The 22908-nt window shown below is 40.0% G+C and overlaps 2 protein-coding genes across 3 annotated transcripts in view; both read right to left on the bottom strand.

The window, feature by feature from the left end:
- rabgap1l (RAB GTPase activating protein 1-like) overlaps positions 1 to 22908 on the bottom strand; it is a 128311-nt gene that overhangs the window by 60769 nt on the left and 44634 nt on the right. The window lies entirely within an intron of this gene.
- Positions 14140 to 22561, bottom strand: gpr52 (G protein-coupled receptor 52). The gene is made up of 2 exons (XM_030434357.1): positions 20257 to 22561; positions 14140 to 20078 (listed from the first exon to the last, which is right to left on the bottom strand). Exon 2 carries the CDS (start codon positions 19588 to 19590, stop codon positions 18472 to 18474), a length of 1119 nt encoding a protein of 372 aa, XP_030290217.1. The 5' UTR covers positions 19591 to 20078; positions 20257 to 22561; the 3' UTR covers positions 14140 to 18471.

Here is a 22908-nt window from a genome sequence, read left to right as displayed (position 1 = left end):
AAAAAGAAGAATGTCGCCAGAAGATCATGTAAGGATTATCGTACAAAAATCACACCTTTATAACTTGTGCAAATACACAACTTAATTCAGTGATTTGGGTGAGACTGGATCATGTTTTACAGAGAAAATATTTTCCAGTTTTCACTTGAGAAACTCTGGACAGAAAGCTTTACTTAAAGCTAAAGTAGCTACTAACAAAAGTACTGATAAAACCATCAGCTTCTCAATGAGCAGCTCTGGACCGGGGCTTTATGCGGCCTCCAAGAACAACAACAGAGACCAGTTGGAGCGCCAAGGTGATTTATGGAGTTTCCAAGTGGACAGATATTGATAGCTGTGTTGCTGAAGTAAGCATTGCTGCTAAATGTTATTAGCTACCTTTAGCCTGGTAAGCAGCTGTTGACTGATGCAACCGTTATATTCCACGTACATTCTGCGTTATTGGTTGCTGCCTGTTTACAGGGTTAACTATGCCGCAGCAACTAGCATGCCATTAGCCGTTTCATGTGGACTATTTAGTATCTACATTGCTTATATTGTTCAATGTCATTTGACACCTTTGCTAAATTGCAGATGTTTTAGAACTGTGGTGACAGCAGTGGTGTTGTGCACTGCATCATATTCAGAGATGTTTCTCTCAGCTCAAGTCTATAAATGGAAAGGACGAAAAACTAGAAACACCTTTTAACATAAGGTAGAACAGCAGCACCTTTAAATATTACCTCAATCATATACATACAATTGAATTTTCACATTTCTTTAAAAAAGTCACCAAAAATGGAACATTGTGAGCCTGATGTTATGGCAGGGCTTTAGAATTAGATTTGCCAAGAGTGGCTCTATATCTGATGTCAGCAACACAATGAGTCAGAGATCTGACACTAATGACAGATGAATTCACTTTACAGGGTTTTCTGTGTGTAATAATGTCAGGGTTGTTTGTTAACATAAGGCGTGTTGAACAGAAAATACAGTGAGGTCAGAAAAAAATATGCCAACACTTATGAGTGTTTCACAGCACAAGGTGAATATGTCAACGTTCTGCTGCAGAATCATGAGTCACTCTGTCCATCAACAGCACTGAATCCTGTCAAAATGTCCTTGAGCAACATAATGAAACACCTACCTGCTCTCACATTCTCAGTCTCTCTGGATTAAAGTGGTATTTAAATGCTTGAAATGTAAAAATGTAAATGCAGAATCTCAGAAGCAGTTTCTTCGCTCTCCCTATTATACCATTCTGAAGAAAACAGCGAGCTCTCAAGTTACCCTTCTCTTCTGACAGTGTTATGTAACTCCTGGGTGTGGAAGGGGCCCAAGGGTGCTGGCTGGTGAGCCCCTTGACAGAAAGTGAGCCACGCTTTGCTAAACCGATGAGGCTGGAGTAAAATACGCTGGGTTCAGACAGCTGAACACTCAGAGCCCACTAAGTCCTGAAGTGACAGACCAGCCAATCAGAGAGGAAGCTGCTAGTGTTAAACTGCTGGAGGCAACCTTGAAGACAGATTGCTGGGTATGAAGTCAAACTGTGTGTACAGAATAATTACAGGGGGAACACAGCTAGTCACAAAACCTAAATGTTTAACTAAACAACTCCAGTAACTGCCACTTGTAGGGAAACAGAGATCACAGGATCAAATCAGCCAGTCCATACTGGAAAGCTGTTGCTTCGGCATAAACAAAAGATTGATCTGTGTGATTGTTAACAAAACAGCCATTGTTTTGTCAGTCATATGAGGACATTTCCAAGATATGTCTCAAAATTTCAGATTATATGACAATAAATACTGTGACATTTTGCCAAAGTATTTTCACCGTGGTAGCTCATCTTTATGGCATATTATACCCTTGCTACCAATGTAGCAAATCAGTTCACATTATGGTTTTCTGTTTTAGAAATTAAATATATATGAATCTCTAAAGATATTTTTGAACAATTCAACAGCAATATTTTACAAAAAATGTGCCATATCCAGATTGTTACTTTCTAGTCCTAGTCTAGCCTAGACCCCTGAACTAATAAAAGGCGACCACACAATCAGGTGGGCGATATTATCAGCCGATATAGGTCAATCAATGATATATCAGTATCTGTGTATATGTTTTCGATATCGGCCCATATGAAAACTTGGGTTATGTATAATTAGTGAATTTTGGTGAAGTTTACTGTTACAGTCCAGTGATGTAATTTTAGACAGTAAAGTTTATTTGAGGGATCATCAGAAAAGATTGCAAAACGATTGCACCAACAAAAGGGTATCCAAACAATATGAACACTATATTTAGTTCAGTATATCTATAACAAATAACACTAAATCCCGTCAGTTGGACACCAGCTGAATTTCTTTATCTAGAATATTGTCGACAAAGGGAGACACCCTGCTGGTGTTTTGACAGTCAGACCTGATGGAGGAAACATGAGGAGGGCATCACATTGGTGTTTAACCAGCAGAGGTTTTTGGACTCCAGCAACTGAGAGACGATGTCTTGTGCAAAAAATTCTATATCTTTACATCTTCATCGCATTCAAAATCAAATTTTCAATGTTTCTTCACTGGATCTTACTATAGCCAGCGTTAAGCAGGTCTTTAAACATTAATAACCATCATGTCACAAAAACTCTCTATTAAATAAAAGAATAATTAAATTCACTTTGGTGGGTTAACTGGTCCCTTTGGAACGTTTCACAGCAGGTTTTACACTAACACACTTTTCTTATGCTAATGAGAGAGATCCTTACAGCACTGTTTATGTGGGTACCTCCATACATTTGTCAAACCTAATTATTGATCCTGTTCTCAGTCGGAAGGCTCCTTTTCTGCCCTTGGTGGATCAATTTAATGCGCTTCACCACTAACATTAACACTGTTCCCTCTAATGGAAATGAGGGAATAAAAGCAAGTGCTGTGCCATCTGAGCCTGGCTGCAGCATGAGTGGGGAGTGGTGCATGATGGGTCATGTTTGAGAACAGAGGCCATGATGAACCAGCAGGATGGTGTGTTAGAGCATTTCTGTTACAGGGCTGCACACTCCACAGCTCCTCCAGCCAAGAGTCCACATGAAGACTCAAAACTGGTTGAAGAAAATGTCTGCTTCAATGTGAAGGACCATTACAGACATTTACACATACTATAACACAACACCGACTGATAAGACACATGGCAAAAAGACATGGGAAGAATACCAGAAAGGGACCAAGAAAAGGACAAAACGGGCAGATGGAATAGTAGAGAATGTAAAATAGAAACATGAAAGGATAGAGAAATGACTAGCAGGAAGCAGGATGACACAAGGGGAGAGAAAGACGAGAATGGTAGCTGAATGACTGACAGCCAGAATATTAGCTAGCCTCTTCATCTTGAAGATAGGTGGCCACTCCCTCAAAGGAAAGCCAGTATTGAAAGTGACAAACACTTTTTGTGTCTGGATCACAAAAACAAAAATTTGTCTTAGACCCCCTCGAAAAAGAAAAAAAAAAGGAGGGTGGAAGGAGGTAGGTATAGAAGGAAGATGTGTCATGTATAAAAAAGATGTCATGGGTTTGCTTTTTTATGGCACTGGTCACTTCAGGTAAGTTCCAGTTCCAGTTCCAATGAAAACATCATAATCTGGAAAAGTATTTTATCCTGCTAATTAATTACATTTTTAAAGTTTGCTGAATGCTAGATGCCAGATGTTTGCATAGCTGACCCTTCCTGCAAAGAAGTCTGACAGTACTACCTTGTTTTCTTATGTGCTGGATGAAAATAGGACCACTGTTCTTTACACTGTTTGTGGTTTTGCATCCTTCTAACAAAACTTTCTTTAAATATATATATATATATATATATATATATATATGTGTGTATATATATATATATATATATGTGTGTATATATATGTGTGTATATATATATATATATATATATGTGTATATATATATATGTGTGTATATATATGTGTGTGTTTTGGATTCCAAGTCCAAATCATATTAGTTCATCAGCTTAACATAGAAATTATAGAAATCTATAGAAATAGAAATTATTCTATTTTAAGTTGAGCATCTAGTTCTAACACAGTCAGATGATTGGACATGATGATGACACCATCCCTCTTTGCTGACACACCTGGATCCCCCAAACACTCCTCATTCCTCTTTATTTCAGTGAGACACGGCAAGATAATCTACTGGTGGCAATATTCAGAGGATGGCTGCCTGGTAATTAAAAACCAGCTCCCCTTGAGGCCTTTGTCCTTGGTTGCTGGCGAGGAAGTTTCTAGAGGCTTCCCTGGAGGGTTGAGGGTGGTGAGGGTGGTGGTGGTGTTGGGGAGTGCGGGGGGGGGGCAACAGCTGGGCCGCCTGGCAGATTGCAAATTCATCTGTCTCTGTATCGCTGCCGTGGCATTTTAATGGTCCGGCTGGTTCTGCATTTTAATAAACTGAGTTGGGAGTGCAGGCACAGCGTTCAGACAGAGAAAAGAAAAAGCACAATTTCTCATTTTTCTTACAGTGAAATTGGTGACAAGCAAGCAGGTTGGAGAAAATAACCTGATTTGCCAAAGACCTGAAAGGTAACAGAGCTGATTTTAAGGACTCGTGGTTTAGGTCAACGTCATTCTTTAGTTCTTTTTAAAAATTATTTGAGAAAGTGCTGAGATGACCAGTCGATTGAGAGAAAATGAATCATAACAATTATTGACAATCGACTGACCTATCAGAACAGGATTTTTGCTCGTTTAAGTTTCATGAAGAGAGGGCATGATGTCATTAGTCAACTAGACACAAACTGCCTTACTGAAAGGGTCCACTCTGAAAGACATTTTGGCAAAAGGCATTTATTTACCCTACCCCTAACACTCACGTCAGTTGAAGTTTTCATATCTGGTTCCAGCTCCTGAGTTGTGAGGATTTGTTATCTGATCTGGAAATTGAATATCTTTGACTATCTCTTAGAATGAATGATATTTTATACAGATCAACAAAGCACTTAGAAGAAATGGATTTCCATCCTGCAATATCATGTTCATATAATTAGTTACAGCCCTAGATAAAATTTCAGAGCTTTTTTTAGACCTTTAACTAGATGAGAAAGCCTTTTTCTTTACATTACTAGTTGAATTTCCTCCACAAATTGACAAAGTGCAACACCACCTCCTCCTGTTTGGTACTAAGGCTGTCCCCCTCCTCTGCATTTGAAATTTCCACAGACATTTTAAGTATCAATCCCACTCTTTCTTGTGTTCAATTTAAAGTCCGACTTATTGGCCCAACACAGATCTATCAGTACCTATCTGTTGATCAATATGCACTGATATGAAAACTTAAAAAAAAGAAAGAGAGATGATTAGAGATCATCATGCTGACTAGTAATTTATCATCTTAAAATGTGCTGGTAAATTAATCTTTTTAGAACAATTATATCATTAAGTTAATCAATAAAGTTAGAATTATCAAACTGCTGTTGTATGCATCCATGCACCAGTCAAGTTGCTGCTCTAGAGCTATGGCATTGGCAATGGCAGTAAAGGTTTTTGAGGAATATTGATGGCACAGTGCATTTAACCTTTGATCTATTGGATATCAAATGTCATAACCTCACCATTGTATCCTATTAGACATTTGTATGTCACATCTATTGTAATTATCATATTAATTCTTCAGTTATGGAGTTATTAACCCAAAAGTTGAGTATTGGTTGGAATCTGGTTCTATTTGAATGTAGTGTGTTACAGCCTAACCACTGATGTGACTACTGACCACTGTGTGTTGTAAGTAGTGAGTGCACCACCATTTGAAATACTTTAGGTGACTTTGCAAAACAGTAAACAAAAATACTCAAACTGAACTGCACAAAAACTAATGTGAACATGTAGTACATGCTGTATTGTTCCAGTCAGATTCAATAGGGAACAACTTGGTGTTGGAGCAGGATGAGATGCCCTCCTCTATTTCACAAACACACTCCCAAACACACACACAGCATCATTGAGAGAGGTCAGTGGATAAAGTGCATCCCCCTAGATATCTGACATTTTCTGTGTGTTGTGGTTTTTACTGGAGGACATGAGTTGAGACTCTGTTATGTGGGGACAGAAGACCCCGCGGGATGATAGAAGTCGAGAGAGTGGAGGGTCAGACACTCGTCGGGTCGGTCCAGAAGAGAACATGGAATGAGTGGGTGGTAAAAGGATCTGTATGAATTATTTGGATTACTTTTTGTGTGCATGTTCTTCAGTTCACTTGATACCTGTGTGAAAAAAACAATATGTACAGTACTAACATGACACTCAAATATCAACACGTATGATAAATGGACTTGCATTTCTACAGTGCTTTTTCAACTTGTCACATTCAGTCATTCAAAATCACATATTGATACAATCGGGGATTTGAACCAGCAACCTTCTGATCACTGAACGATTGACTCTAGCTCCTGAGCTACAACCACCCCTAAGCTAAGCACTGAGCTACATATGGCTTTAGATTTCCTTTTTTTGCCTGCGTTTTTTTTACAAGGCATCTTCAAAATAAAAGTGCTTATGAATGAATAATGAAGAGGTTGCTATTTTGGAGCGAATGTTAACATCCATTTTAATTGCGCCCTATTTATAAACTTAAAAAAAAAAAAAAACCTCACTGAAACCTTGTTGCTTTTCAGACTCAGCACAGGGTTTCCATAGCGACACAGTCCCTCTTAAGTTCTGATGTTCAGTTAGGAAGAAGTGAAGAGACACTCAAATGTGACCAGGACTGAAGCACTAGATACCTGGCAGTCTCATCCATCATTACATACATACTGTAGATTGACAGCTGCCCAGAAGTCAGTTATTAAATATTTTGAGGAGACAGTTTGTGCAAATGCTGGCGACTGAACAGATTGTTTTTTGGATGCAACGAAAGGTTAAACATATATGTACATAGTGAAGGAAACACTGCCTTAGTGAAATATGTAACTTAATTTATTTATTTAATTTTCATCTTGTTTATTCATTCATTCATTAATTCCCCTTATCCCGTCCAGGCAACAGTAGCAGAGATAAATGCCAAAAAGGAAGAACTAGCCATACCAACGATGGCCTGAGGCGAGCTGCTGGACCATCTTTACTAAATAACTGCCTAACACAGTCAGGCTTGGTGCGCTACTGTGGGAAACACTGCCTTGGGATAGAGAAAGAGAAAAGGAAGAGCAAAAGAGGGGAGGTAGGAGGAGAAAGGAAATATGCTAAGGAGCCAAGGGGGTAATTTGACTGTCTTATGGTATTTAATTCAGCTAAATTGCCCTGAGAGAGAATAAGAGAAGCTGGCTGTACATCTGCTGGCAGAGTGTCAGTGCCTGAGGGTCTGCTGGGAGGTTAACAGTAAAATACAAGTTGGTCGTCCACTGTCCATCAAGGTGCTTGTCATTGTCCTCTATGTATGAATAGAGCAAGAATATTGCTCGAAATTATGCCAAATCATAGTAGAAAGGATGAAGGATGAAGAGAAAAAAACTTTAGATGTTCTCTTGGTGCTGCAGTCAGGAAAGTGGATTGAAGCAGTTCCAAAGCCAATACTTTAATGAGCCCCATTCTGTCACAATAAAATCCTTTTTGAACAGGAGAAAGAATGTCTGCAGTTCAAAGTGCCAGCTGTGGAGAGCTCAGTTGTCTGACAATGTTGACCGTGGAAGCGAAGGGACGAGGATCCATCACAGTTTGAGACAGACAGAAAAAGATGGGCAATGTAGGGATTTTCTAAAATAGAAAAGCACGGTTGCTTTATAAAAGCTCGCTGATGTCATGAGGCAACTAATATTTAATAAGATCAAATAATAGTGCAGAGATCATTTAATAAACAAAAAAAAATGATTAACACCCCGTGAAATCCTTTGTTTTGGTCTTCAGACAGCTAATAAGCAAAAACAGATTCTGACAGTAATTTCATCATGTCTGCAGGATCTCATCTCATCGGCCTGCATATTACATTTTTTATATGGACAGACTTTTTATTTTGCAATTTCTGCCTCAAATAAAATATGATGGATAAATGTTCTATTAAATTTAGTTGTAGTAGGTTTAACGTTTCTTTTGAGTCACCTTTTTAATCCAGTATATAACAATTTGGATGAAAATGATTTGGGCTGCACCTGATGGTCATTATGACCCAATTCCTGTACATTTACTGGTGTTAAAATATTCAGTGCTTCTGACCGCTAGGCATGAAGAGATTGGAAAGGTGGAGGATGGAAAAGGGTGAGAGGTGGTACTGTAGATCACGGATGGCAGTTTATCAATTACAGATTTAATGATTATTGCAGTGCTTTAAATGAATCAATAACCAGTTGTCCTGTTCAGCTCCCGATGTGGGTGCCATCAGTCTATATCTCTGTTCTGCCAGATTCTTGTTTAATATTCAATTTGACCTTTTAAAATATGTAATACTTATGAGTCCTTTAGCTCCATCTCAGTATGACTGGTATGGAGTCTCCACTTTGACAGATGCTCTAAAAACAGTGCTGTATCTTTAGAGAGCTATTTTATCCCTAAATAACCTTTGCTGTTGTACAGTATTTACCATAAATGTAGCCATTGTGACTCTGTGCAGTAGTTTGTTATCAATTACTATGCAGTCAGCCATAATGGAGTTTCCAGGGGGCTACTTTCTGTGATTACTTTCGGTTTCATTAATTGGAAAGCTCTGGGAGGTTTGCTTGTTCAGCTCACCCTGATATACGCTGTCCTCATTTACCTGAATCTCCACAGTGGAGTTGGCAAGTGCAAAGTAAGTATGACACCTAGAGTCACAAAGGCCACATTTAAAGGTGCTCTATGTAATAATCTATTGCAATTTACATGTATTAATCACTTTTTCAGTGGCAAAATGTGAGCAGATTGTAACGTGCCTGTAGATGATTTGTTTTAGTTGTTTATAATGTTTAACTGGGTCGGATTTCAGTCCATAGGATGTGGCTCAATGCACATTTTGAAGGGCCTCCAGAGAAACAGTACCTAATGTTTATAAATTGAGTCTGCTAACAAAACATAATGTCCAGTTTCCAGTTCAACACAGAAGTTCCACACAGTCCCTTTAAGCAAATAAAGGTTTAAATAAAACAGTTCTTCCTTAAAGATCAAGAGGCAAGCACGACAAATACTCCATCTTAGGTTAAAAATAATCCATGCAGCCTTATAACCAAATAAAATCCCTCCTACCAAGCAGTTACCAGCCAAATCAGCAACATTGCCAATGTGGTCCCATTGCAGGCAAAATAACAACCCTGACCTAAATTGGTTTTCATAGTTGCACCTAGCCATAGAGAAGCTTTGGCGCTCAAGGGCGAGGTGGGATTTCACAAAGAGGTTTCTTAGTCGTGGCGTCAGCGTTACTCAAGACAAAAAGAGAGTGCAATGACGCAACAGGGACTTAAAGGACAATACGCAAAATCGCAGATTCAGACATTTCATACCTAAAGTGAAATACTGAGCAGTTCTTAAAATCAGTAAAAACCAATGTGCTCACTTGGTAGAGTTAAAGCACTCAGAAAAGATGGAAAAGAAGTCAAGTGGCCACTGATGGATAGGCAGCCTACCTAACGGCAATCACATCAGGTCCAAAGGTGAAATGAGAGGATTGAACTCTGAAATGCAGCTGTTGAAGAGAATTCCTGTGATTTCACATGATAGGCTTTTTCTCATGGCCCTATCAAAGGAACCCTGCAAAGAGTGGGTAGAAGGAGGTAAGCTTATTGCTCTGGGGCACTTTAACAGCATTCAGGTTCACAGCAGGGCTTGTACCTGCAACCATTTTGTTACTGGGTGAACAATGTAACCCATTAGCAAGAATGGCATATTAGAGAGACAGTGACATTTCAAAAAAAGATACTGTGTCGTGATAAAATGTCAAGTTCATACTGTACACTCTGCTAAGAGGCTCTTACATTATTCTCATGAAACCGCAGGTACTCTCTGCCTCATTGCTGCGTTACAAATTACACAGTGCCTTTAATTGACTTACAAACAAGTGATAGTGACTGAAACCAAAGCAGTTTTAAGTTTGATTCTCTTCAGATGTTGACTGAAACTACCCCATATTTTTTTCTTGTGTCTGTTTGTAAATTCTAATTATGAACTGACCATTTTCCACACTGTAAGTACTATAAACAAGTGTGTCTGAAATGTAAGATTTTTGTATTTAGTTAGTTAAACTGACAACTTTCTGCACAATCAAACTATAGCAAAGATGTTATCAAACACTGGGCATTGGGACACCCCAGAGTTCCAAGCAGAGATCCCAGTGCACCACTCCCACACCAGGCTTGTGACAAAAAAAAAATCCATCTTAACTGAACTGCGGCAAAGATGAGAACATAAGAACTTGCCTTCGTGGTGTTTTTAACAGAGACAGTCAACACACATAGCCTGTCCAAGACTATGGCCATAAGATGAGGGTCTAGGCAAGTGTGATGACTAAAGAGTCAGTAAGCTCACTCCTTGGCCTTGCTATATACCCCTTCCACGCTGGACAAAAAAACAACTAACACCCATCAACATCTGGCTTTCGTCTTTAATGTGAATGTGTGTAATCAACTCTTACTTCAAGGTGAAATTACTCTGCGGTATTGGCCACTTTTGTGTTTTTGGCTGCAGCTCTGATTGGACACGCTAATTATATTCCACTTTTCAGATGCAATGAAGTTAAAGTTAAGGACACAGGCTTGTTAATACGGTTCACTCTGTCTCCATTCAAGCAGCTCTCAAACATTGCTCAGTCAGTGCCAAGTTTAAAAAAGAGACTGAAGTAGAGATATTTGTAGGCGTTTACCGTTAAACTGTTGTTGAATTCCGTATCACTACCTGAACAGTATTTTGTACAGTACAACTCACAACAGAAATGAGAAAGAAGTAAGATGTCTCACTACTTAGCAACTTCCAGCTAAGCTAAGCAAGCTCCAGAATACATGATAGTGACATTAAGACTTTTTAAAAATGAAGTCTAATGAGGTATATAATCTGCTGCATTTATCTGTTCCCTGTTTTCCAGCAATGTCGGGACAACGTTCTTGACACACAAGAAAAGGAAAATAAACAAGAACAACAATCGGTCTCGTCTCCTAGCAATTGGAAATGAGTCAATTGCCCATTTTCAACAGGTTTACCTCCATTAAAAAAAACAAAAGGAAAAAAGAATTGGTGTGAAAGTGATACCAGAGGCTCAAAGGATTGCAATCGTTTCCTGTCAGTTGGTCGGTTTTCGTAGATGGTATAGTACGTGGGGTGGCACTTCGAGTGCTATAAAAATTCATTCTTACTGATGGCCAGCCAACAGTATTTGCTTGACCCTACTTCTCACTTGATTTATTATCTCAGTAAAAAATGTACTTATGAGCTTATGGTCTCAATCACTAGTTTCTTCAGTACAGCATGATGGTCATTTTGCAAATTAGCATCTGATTTAGAGCAAAATAGACAATAAAGCAAGGTATCTGTTAAGAGGTGTTGATGATCTCCTGCAGACATGTCGCTCAAAGCATCACTGTGCAGCCTCACAAAGCCACAGAGTGTTGTTAATAGAGGAATACATGAAAAATGTTTAACACTGCACATTACATAATGCAAGAGCACACAATCATTTATGCAACACCTGTCAGCTATCAGGCCACAGTCATAGCCCACGTTTTCGAAGACTGTCTGAGGCCATGCAAGATGTATGAGGGTGTGTTCTTGTGTGGTTGTTATGAGTGTGTCCTCCTTATGCCATCAAAGGCTTTTGGTGGGCGCCGCAAGGGCTCCACCATTAGCACAAAGAGGCAGGAACTGGCTTCCCTTCCAATTATGACTTCCCCACCTCAAAGGAGGGTCAGGTGGTCCTTTCTCAATCTGGACGGAAAGAGGAGGAGGAAAGTGGCAGGGTGGAAAGGGAAAGAGGAAGTGAGGAGAGTGCTGCCATTTGCGGGAATAAAAGGGAATTCCTGATATAGTGTGAGTCATGAATATTGAGCAGCCCTGGACTGCGAAGCTGCTCTTGGCCTGGCTAAATAGTCAGTGTGGATGAAATGCTTTCTAGTAGGAGGAAGAGGTTCATATTTTCATTCCAAAACTAGATATCAAACAAATGAAAAAGCTGGTGACGCATCCAAAAACTGCCTGCGCTGAAACGCGGTTGCTGGCATGAATATAAAACACATTTCATATACATAAACACAACATAAAGAATTTGATACCTTGTGTAATGAGTGTTTTTCAGACACGGTGCTTAAAGGGATATTCCGGTGTAAATTTAATCCATGGTCTAACACATCATGGTAGTGTGTTAGACTCCCTCTCGAGAAATCAAGTTTGCAGACCGCTAGCTAACGTAGTTTTAGCATCCTCAGAAATGACCGCACGACAACAATACATTGCAGTAAATGGGTCCAAATATAAAACCGCCATCAAAAAGCCACAAATAATGCTCAGAACAGCACCAAACTTCAGCAACATTAGAAGTAGGGTCCTAGCACATATTTCGAGGCATCAAACATTTGATATAGTTGCCGTATTAGTTGGAAAAGATAAATGAAACTCACCACCCGAGAAGCCTTCCTTGTTGTGGGGATACCCTGTGATTCGATTACTGAGTGCAGTAGAGTCCCGCAGTAATGATAATCATTGAGCTGCGGAACTCTACTGCACTCGGTAATCGACTCACAGGGCTTCCCCACAACGAGCCTGCAGCTGGAGAGGCGAGTTTTGTTTATCTATTCCGATAAATCCGGCAATGATATCAAATGTTTGATGCCTCGAAATATGTGCTGGGACCCTATTTCTAATGTTGCTGAAGTTTGGTGCTGTTCTGAGCATTATTTGTGGCTTTTTGATGGCGGTTTTATATTTGGACCCATTTACTGCAATGTAATGTTGTCGTGCGGTCTTTTCTGAGGATGCTAAAACTACATTTGCAAGCGGTCTGCAAACTTGATCTCTCGAGAGGGAGTCTAACACAGTTTCACGGTGTGTTAGACCATGGATTAAATTTACACCGGAATATCCCTTTAAATAGCTTGATACAACAAGTCTACGATTGCTGTAAATAACATTTTCATCAATTTTTATTAAAATATATTTTAACAGAATTTTAGAAATAAGTATGAAACTACTTATATCCTTCTGAGCACTGTTCTTCATCTTCCTCTGTTCCTTTCTTCTTCCCCAAAGCATCCTCCTCTTTCCACCTACATAACTTCCTACATCCCTCTTTCCTCTCCCTCCCTCCCTCCCTCCTGATCCTCCTTTTCTCTGTCATCTTGCTTTTCCTATCTAGGCAGTTTACTAAACCAGTTCATCTCTCCTGCTGGCTTTTCTCCAACCACTTCCTTTCCAAAATCTGCTGCTATTACTTTCGTCTTCCAGTACCCCCCATCCATCTCCTCTTGCTCGTCTCCTCACCAAACTAATCACTGAAGACAGGGATGATAAGAGTCTAAGTGAGTGCATGAATTTCAAAGGCCAATTTAAGACCAAGAACAAAGGATCAGGCTCTATAATGAGGCTACTGTTCACAACGAGAGAGGACATGATGGTGTTCATTAACTAAAGCAAAGGCTAGCGGAGTTGTTACCTAGCAGATGATCAGCCATCTGTTGGCTCAGAGGAAAATGAAATGACAAAACCCTGAAATTAAATCTTTCCTTTTTTTCAGATTTGTTGTGAGATATCCACAGTTAACTTTCTGTGGTGAATCTGTTTCAAAAGTTTGCTGCCGAGAGAGAATCTGGGATGAATATCAGTCTCAGCCCTTGACCCTTTAACAAGAAATGTCTCATAACTGAGCTGGGAACGCAAAACGAATACATTTGTCGAAGACCGAGATTGACATTATTCATTCACACACAAACATGCCTATCTGACACCTGTGATTATTACTTTACGCATTCATGACATTTACTGTATATCCAACCGTTGTGCAAGTGCACCTATGCTCAGACAGAAGTCAGTTAATTGCACTGATCCCATAAAGCCGGGGAATCTAAATTGCCCACACAGTCACAAGCCCATATCTCTCTTTTCTTCTCCTACTTAAAATGGGTGCCAAGCAGAGAAAATATGAGGGAGACTCTGGAGAGTTCTGCTGGTTATGATTTGAAGGTTGGTGACTGTTGCTAAAGAAACACACACATTTCATGAAAGAAACTACACAGATGTCTACTATTTTAACCTTTATTGGATTGGCAGCAACAACGAAACCATAGCTTTTGACAAAATTTCAAAATAAAAAAATAGATACTGTGTAATTTAACACACTCTGCCTCCTACTCACAACATCAGCAGCCTAGTTGATTTAACACAAATGGGTGTGCCATACCTTTGTCAGAAGCAGTCTGATTTTTTATTTTTTTTTTTGGCTGTACAGCAGGTTAAAAACAGACACACACACACACACTTTATATACAGTATACTCATATACAGTATATTGTGTAAAGGTTTAAACATAACTTAATAAATAAATACATATTACTCTGTAATTTATTAAACTCTTTTTACTAAAAACCCCGATCAATGCACTTGAAAGTAAGATGACTTTTTTAGACAAGATAACAGTTTTGTTTTTCTACCACTTGGAGAAGCTCAAGGATTTTTGAAACTTTGAGCCAAGACACACAATTCACATAACTCGCTACAAAAAAGCCCACTAAAGGAATGAATATGTGTGCAACTCCTGAACAAATACTGTAATCTTCACTTTAAAGAAATATTCCAACTTTTACATTATATGTTAACAACTGAGCTATCTTATTTTAGGCAATTACAGAATTTTTTGCTTTCTCATGTCTTATATGTTGTTGTTATCACCACATTGTGAAGATAATACCATAATAGCACTAATTCAGAGCCTAAATGTTCTCTACTACCCCACTGCACTATGCTCCAAAGGAGCACCAAAAACACAAGCTATCAAATCAAAAAGCATCATCGTGAGTCTAGTATTTGACACAAATATGCTGTGGTTCCCTACTGTTATTTCTCATGTATGCCAGGTCACAGGGCTATAGAAGGAAATTTACAAGACTTAGACAAATCCGCTGTCTGCTCTTATCTGACAGATATGATGTAGACATCAGATAGTAGAACATGTACCCACTTGAAGGCAGAATTCAGATCAACTCTGATAAATAAATGAATTGGCCTGTTCTTGGTTCAAGTGGAAACCGCTCTGAACTCATAAAGTATTTAAAAACTAAATCAAATGACAGGGTTCCTTCAGATGTGTACACAGTCACAACGTATGCAGCTTGAAAATGTTTTTTAAAAAGTGCACAATAATTACTTCTCAACATCTTGTTTTTTTTTCACTTTTCCTACAAAATACATGTTTAGGCACGTATACAGAACAATCTGTAATGCATTAAAGCTGCATAAAGCAATATTTTTTTATTTCTAACACTGAATCAACTTCTGATTATGTTAAAGGGTGATGACTGGTGAGGACCTCACTATGAATATACACCCCATACTGCAGCTCTACACAGCTGCTTTTTATCTCACTGATGGTTATCTTACATGTGCAAACCAACAAAACCAAAACAATGCTGGCACACACAGTATAAAACATGGGCAGCCACTCCCCAGCACATCATTATTGCAAGTTGACTGTAGGCTACCTGCCCCATGTGAAACTGCAGAGAGCCAAAGTAAACAAGTGGCTGTTAAAGAAAAAAGGAGACAGATATTTTTTTTGGTCATGCTGGTTTACCAAACCTTGGCTTGACAACAATATTGTACTTACATTCATCAGGTGGCCAGAGAGACCATGAAATGAAATGCTTCTGTAGCTCTGTTTCTGCTGGATGTGTTAAGTAGTAAACTGATTACTATCATGCCACTGAAATCAAATGTGCTAAAGGCTTATTGTATCGAGTCTTTCTGTTCCTTGTAGTCAAAAATCACTTCATCCGGTTTAACAATGAGGAATGACTTACGCAGAGTACTGTTAAGCTGCAAAGAATGCAGTTACAATATCAGTGAACTTGGTTTGCTGTGCCACTTGGTCTCTAGCATGGACACTACAAGCAAGGCCTAAACTACAGCTGACACTACTATGACCAAATTGGGAAATCAGTATAAGACTTGGTTGCAGTATGTGGCTGTATTCATGTGAAATTAATTATGCTTTAACACTGATCTGATGATCAAGGGAATGTACAAGGTAAATTTACTGGAATTTCTTTACCAGTGTGCTGTAGCAATATATGGGAATCATAACCAAAGGCAGTCTGTAGGTTCCTGACAACGCACCATCTGTACTTTTTATATCAAAAGCCCAACACAGGGAAACAGTCTTCAGATTATACCAAGCTGGAATGTAGGACAGTAGTACAATAAAAGATCAAAAGATTATAATATTTTAGCAGAATGGAGGTAACTACCCATTTCTAAGAATATGGTTCACAAACAATCCATTCTCTATGACTCCATTTCTATACCATTATCTGTTGCTTGGGCACAAACTACATGAAAGAAATAAAGGAGAATTCAAAACCCCAGTCAACATTTCAATGTTCTTTTCTCCCCAGATTTTCATTGTGGCTCCCAATTAGGTTTGACCCTGCAATAAATGCACACTTTTTTACTGTGTTAATTAATAAAAGCATTGATAAGACTGCAAGACATTCAGGCCTGTAGTTTAAAATAAGTATCTTTTCACGTGTATCAGCAAAATAATTGGTACAGCTGATGGAAGGTGGGGCAGATTAAAAGTAATGAGGATTGCTTGGCTAGTAGTTTTAACAAACCAACCAGAAGATACGCTACTGATAGCCTTCGACTTTTATCACAATTAAGCATGTAATTTCAGATCAGTTTAACCTCACAGCAGCCTCCAGACGGATCGCATAACATTAACCTGAGATCCAGTCTACAACTGCTGGGAAATAATCTTTAAGAAAAAAACACTCACAACCAGGCGACATCCTCAGTTCTACACTGCCACTACTGTAACTTCTCTTAACCCACACACCAAATTTGTGAGTGCGTTAAAAGCAACGATCAGGAGGTGCATCTAAAAATAATTATATCCACAAGACTGCTCATTTACAAAATTGTGTTTCTCAAGTAAAATGTTACAAATTTACTTTCCCTTTATCATTTAACATTATATGAAATTAATAATTAGATAGTGGCCAATTCTGTTTGTTTACAATCGAGCATACATGGCCTTCCATACACAGTGTGCGAGGGATGTAATATGTATTTGCTTGTTGGAAATGGCTGTCATGAGCGCTCATGCATCAGACTGTTAGCAGAATACTCATAACACAGCCATATCAGGAATGCCCCACCAGTGGTGGGAATCCTGGCACTGATGCAAATGAAATAATTTCGCCTGAATTCTTGAAATAAGGTCCTTTTCCTTTTCAATTGGTGACCAAATTATAAATAGCTATACTTAAATTAGAAACCAATGAAAGCAGCATGTCTGCGGAAAGTCTTATACATGTCCCACATTTGTCCATCTACATTATGGATTAGTAACCATGTTAAATCAAGTGATAACTTTATTAATCCTGCTTTTGGGATTTAAAGTAGTTCTATCGTCCTGGGTCCAATGTTGTGATGTAAAGGAATGTTTTGCACAACTGTCTACACAGTGCTATATTTGAGTATTTTATTTGTTTTGCTGAAAGTCTCAATAAATGTACCCAAATTTCAACCAATTTTCAGATAAGTGATTGGACAATCTCCCTATTCATAGAAAACAATGTGAATGAACACCTGATCAGAACATCAATACATCATTTTTTGCATCTCTGTAGTTCACCTGCCCACAGCATGTTTGCAGATTCAACAGGAAATATTTCAACAGAAATTATACCTCAGAGAACAGTCAAGGTCATACATCATCTGTTGTTTACTGTATCAGCAGCATGGCTGTCATGTATGTTTGTACAGCTAAAAAGTCAAATATCCATTTCCAGCCTTTAAAAACAGGTTTGTGAGCACAGGTAAGTGTAGGTTATCTTATCTCTGCTAATGACAGTCATAGAAAGCACAGACATTGAATATCAGGTTGATCCATTTCACAACCACTAACAAAATGTAACAGACATGAAATAGTATGGCCACATTTGACGTCTGATGAAATGTTTGAGGACCTTTACGAGTTTTTTCTTCTGACTATGTCTGACCAGGCTGATGACCTTCAATGAAATGTAAAAGCTAAGAACTCTAAGTTGAGACTACTATTTTTGTGATCACCAGCTAAGTCAGGTAGCACACAATAAAGGCCATCATATCTGACTAAATCTCTCTGCTTGGACACTGCACTGATCTCCTCGAAAAGCCTGTAATGCAATAAACCACTGTTTATTGTGACCAAGACACTGCCACTGATGTCAGCTGACAGGCCAATCCGACACAAATTGTTTTCAATTTGCCTGCCAATTTAACAGAAAGTTAACCAGCTGCTAAGTTGCTTTCGATTAATGTTTCCCATTTGTAGATTCCAGGAGTATCCCTGTCCTGGAACAGGCATCCCTTCAAATGGAGCATGAGTTTGCCCTCTTCCTTGGTTTAGGCTCCCCAAAGTCCCTGTCATCTGCTGCACAGTGGCTGAAGGAGCACATCGTCTGTGAGAGCCTACGCATGCCCAGGCGGAACACACTATTAGACAGGCTATAGATGACACAGTTGCAAAAGCTGTTGCTGATGGCTAGCCAGGTGGTGATGAAGGAGAGGGCAGGGCTATCTAACACATGGGAGCTCTCTAGCAGGAAGTAAATTATGTAGGGCAGCCAAAGCATATAGAAAACACTGGTGATGCGGAAGAGCACCATCGCATAGCGCCGATCTGGTCCATGCCCTCCGTGATGTCCCCCACCACCTCCCTCACCAGCCTCCATCTCCTGGCTAGGGAATCGTGCTCGCCGTTCACTGATCTCCCTGTTGTGCTGCTGGCAAATGCGAAAGATATGGTAATAGGTAAAGCAAACCACAAGTGCAGCAGGTGCATAGAGCAAACACACCACAAATCCTGTAAAGAGGGCGGAGGTGGGCCAAGAGTGAGCACACCACTCAAAAATGTCTCCATGATAGCCTGGTTTACCCCAACCAAAGAAGGATGGCAAGAAAACCAGGCTTGAGTAGACCCAGATTAGGGTGATGCAGCCTCGTAGCCGGCATGGCGTCACCAGCTGGTTATAAGATAGTGGTTTAGTAATGGCCAGGTAGCGGTCCACACTGATACAAGCCAAGCAGGCCATTGAAACACTCTTCAAAACAGAGATAACATAGCTGAAGACCTGGCATGTGATGGGCTCCTGGACACCTGCTGGGTAGTGAAGCAGCGACAAGGTGGGCACCAGGCAGCTGAGACCCACCAGAAGGTCAGCATAGGCCATGGTCTGGATGAAGTAGCTGGTAGTGTAGTGGTGTAGCAGAGGTGCACAGTGGAACACAAAGATCACTGTCAGGTTTCCCGCAATAATAAGCACGGTCAGAAGTACAATCACAACAGTCTCCAGGACGCATGCCTCCAGGCCTTCGTTCAGCCCCCAGCCCAAGGGACAGGAGTGGTTGGAGGCCCTTCCAGGAAAGAAGTCTCTGTAGCTGCTGTTGGCAGTAAACACCGGGTCCGCTGTCAGCTCAGACTGGTTCATTGTTCTGGGTGCTATCCAGGTGGGTCAGGTTTATGGTGTGCCACCCATAAGGCAGCTGGCCTGTAATTGGAGAACTGTCTGCCCCCCACCCACTCTACACCGGGTGTCTGCAGCCTCCCTTAGTTAATGGAGCTCAATACTCTCTGTAGCGCACTCACTTTCTCTCTCACCTTACTCTCACATAGCTGGGTCTCAATCAAATGAACACTGACTGGAGAAAAATCAATACAGCCTCTGGGAGGATAGGACGACCCGTTTAGCTCTCCTTTTCCAATCACTCATGGTTAGTGAAAGAAGTGGGTGGGTAACAGTCAGGAGTATGGAAAAAAAAATGCTGTATTCCTTTGACCTCAAGCAGTGCAGCACTAGAGGTGTGCCCAGCATCTATCCAAGAGGCGAGTTTCCCTGCTGCTTTGCTTGCCAGTCTGTAGCCTCATCTCCTGATTCTAATGAAGGTTGCCACTGGGAGGCTGAGGGCATAAACTGACCTTACAAGGGCAGAGAGCACAGAAGAAGTGAGGGAGGACACCATATGAAGAGGTTAAAGCATGAAGCAAAGCACTATACGCTACTCTCTTGAAGAATCCTTACAGGAGATAAAAAAATAAGCAGCACATGGCTCCTATTTCACACAAAGACATCAGATTACATTTAGAGTGCAGTTACCTTTAAAAAAAAAAAATATTTTAGGCAACCATTGCGTATGGGAAGAAAAAAAAGCTCCTTGAGAGTCTCTCCTGGTGGATACCAAAGTCTGGAGAAGAAAATTCCATCCATCTCTATGAATCAACACTTTAATCCAATCCAAAGTGTCACTTGTCCATTGGTGCTAGTGTGTTTACTGTGTAACTGCAGGCTTGCCTTATTTTGGTGGTCCTCTGGTCAGTGTCTGGAGCCCATGTATGCCCAGCTATTGTCTGAATCAAAACACAGACACTGGCTAGAACAACATGGGGATCTCCGCAGGAGATAATGTCACAGCTCTCTCAGCACACATGGCGCTTGGGGGCAAATGTGTTTACAAGGCATCCCTAGGCAGAATGAGGTAAAAACAAAGTGCGTCAAAATGTCTGGATGAGTTCTGCCATTAAAGTGATTTGAACTTAAAATCAAAATGTGCAAACTTGCCTCTCAGTGTTTTGGACTGCAAGTCGAGAAAGACAAACAAATTTAAAAGTCCAGTAGCTGATGAAAGTGTTGAATGCTGGACTCCCATGCAGGCAGGTGAAAGGACTCTCTTGGAGCAATGAGAGGCCAGCTGAATAAGTCAGCGCTCCACTCACTCCTCAGCAATCCTGTGGTAGACACTTGCAGAGAGGGGTGTGGGGATCCATCTGCATTCCACTTATATATCCCATAAACTTGTCACTTGCATTTCTGTTGTGACATTCTGAAGCATTGACGAAGGAGACTAAGCACCTCCTCCTCAAGTGCTTAATGTAACCGTAGAACTTGCCTTAGTCCTTTGAAATATGCGCTCTGTTTAGTAGTAGAGGTATGGGATCCTACTACTCCTCTCTGTCTGTCGCCCTGAACAAAACACTGGCAGCACAACAAAAGATGAATCCACTCTAGCAACATAAAGGAAAGATCAAGTCCCAGTTGGAGTCCCAGTTTCAAGCACTGTCCTCTGCAAACGTCCCCCTTTCAATTCCGTAAAACAAGACACCCAACATATTTAATAAATAAATCCTTAGATCCTTCTACACAGAGAGAGATGAATGCAGTGCATCTGTCACAAGCAGCAAGTAAAAAGCAAGAAAAAAAAAAGATGACTGCGCTGATGGAAATGACATAAATCTGCAGCGAGGGAAGCGAGGGGACGAAGAGTCCCTCAGCCCTGGTGCAGTGAGAAGGAGAGATGCTGTGACTGGCTTACACTTCCCTCCCTCCCTCTCCACACTATCTCTCTAGCTTGCACACTCATTCTCTCTCTCTTTCCACACACACACACACACACACACACACACACACACACAAACCCTCCCTCTTTCTCGTCCTCTCTCCCTCAGCTTCTCGCTCATTGCCCCGCCTCCTCCCATCCCAGCTGCACCTGAGGCTCCCTGCCACATTATTCTGTCTGTCACACTGGCTTTCTCCCAGAGGTAAATTTGGTTAATTTTCCTATTTACATATTGTTTTATCTCTCAATGTCAGTTTTCCATTAACTGAGAATCCCCCCCAACCCCACTTCCTTTCAATCTAGCTTTTACATACATTTATCTTGCTCAACTGTGTTTTTAAAAAAACATATTCATGACATCCTTATTAGTCACTCATTACACTGTCTCTACTTTGGGGAGAATGAAAGACAATGCCTGTTAAGTATTTAAGAAATTGACCCTAAGTGTATAATATCTATAGAATGAAACACAACCTTCATAATCCCAAGGGAACCTCTTAGAAGGCTCATCCCAGTAAAATGAGTCCTCTTCTTTGTGTAGTCAGGCTTCAGGTTCTTCTGGGTACTTGATTATTTATTTAACCAACAGCGTAGCGAAGCTATGCTATCAGACAGTCGGGAGAATTTTTAGGCCAGCAGATGATAAAAGAGGATCAGGTGATAGAGTACTGGCTGAGCAGGAATATGAATGAAAAAAAACACACAAAACAGTCAAGCATTGTTGCTGGACAGAAGAATCTTGCAAACATAAACCTGAGTCAACCTTGTTAACATTATTTGTTTCTTAACTATCAGGGCCTATTTGATGTAATGAGGAGTGGCTGACTGAAGGTCAGACGGAAAATGGTTACTTTGGAAAAATAACACTACACGTGGCTTCTTCGGGGAAGAGAGGAGTGCTCAGAATATTGAGAGAAAAAATAAATGTTTGAAAGGAGCAAACCTGACAAGAACTACAACAATCATACTGGAGGTGGGGTTTCACCCTATCAGTCAATAAGGGACCACTATATCTTTAACATTTAAAGCTGCACTCTGCAATCCTTGATGGAAAAATATAGACATCTTGTCAGCCAACAAAATATGTTATAAACTGATGGACCGATGAGAACATTATACTATTAACCTATTTAAATGTGTCTAAACTGACATAGAAAAGGTGGCATTCAGCCAATTCATTTCAAGCCATGAAAATTCCTTACACAGATGTATTGACTTTCAATATGGAGGCATTAGCTGCTGGAATTTGACTTGAAAGAGATCCTAGTTGGTGTATCTTTTGTCATAGACAATGTTCTTTATAATCTGTATCTGCGGTTTACTTAACTTTAGATAAATGTTAATTTGACCAATATTCAGTATGTAGATTACTCAAACTTTGAGTGTTCATTGTTTTTCTGACTCATCAATAGTAA

This window comes from Sparus aurata, chromosome 11, assembly GCF_900880675.1.
Source record: "Sparus aurata chromosome 11, fSpaAur1.1, whole genome shotgun sequence".
Taxonomy (NCBI): domain Eukaryota; kingdom Metazoa; phylum Chordata; class Actinopteri; order Spariformes; family Sparidae; genus Sparus; species Sparus aurata.
Note: the sequence above shows the minus strand (reverse complement) of the source record. Positions and strands in the feature narration are given on the sequence as shown.

Coding starts and splice junctions, on each gene's coding strand:
- gpr52 (XM_030434357.1), bottom strand. CDS start 19,590: ATGAACCAGTCTGAGCTGACAGCGGACCCGGTGTTTACTGCCAACAGC.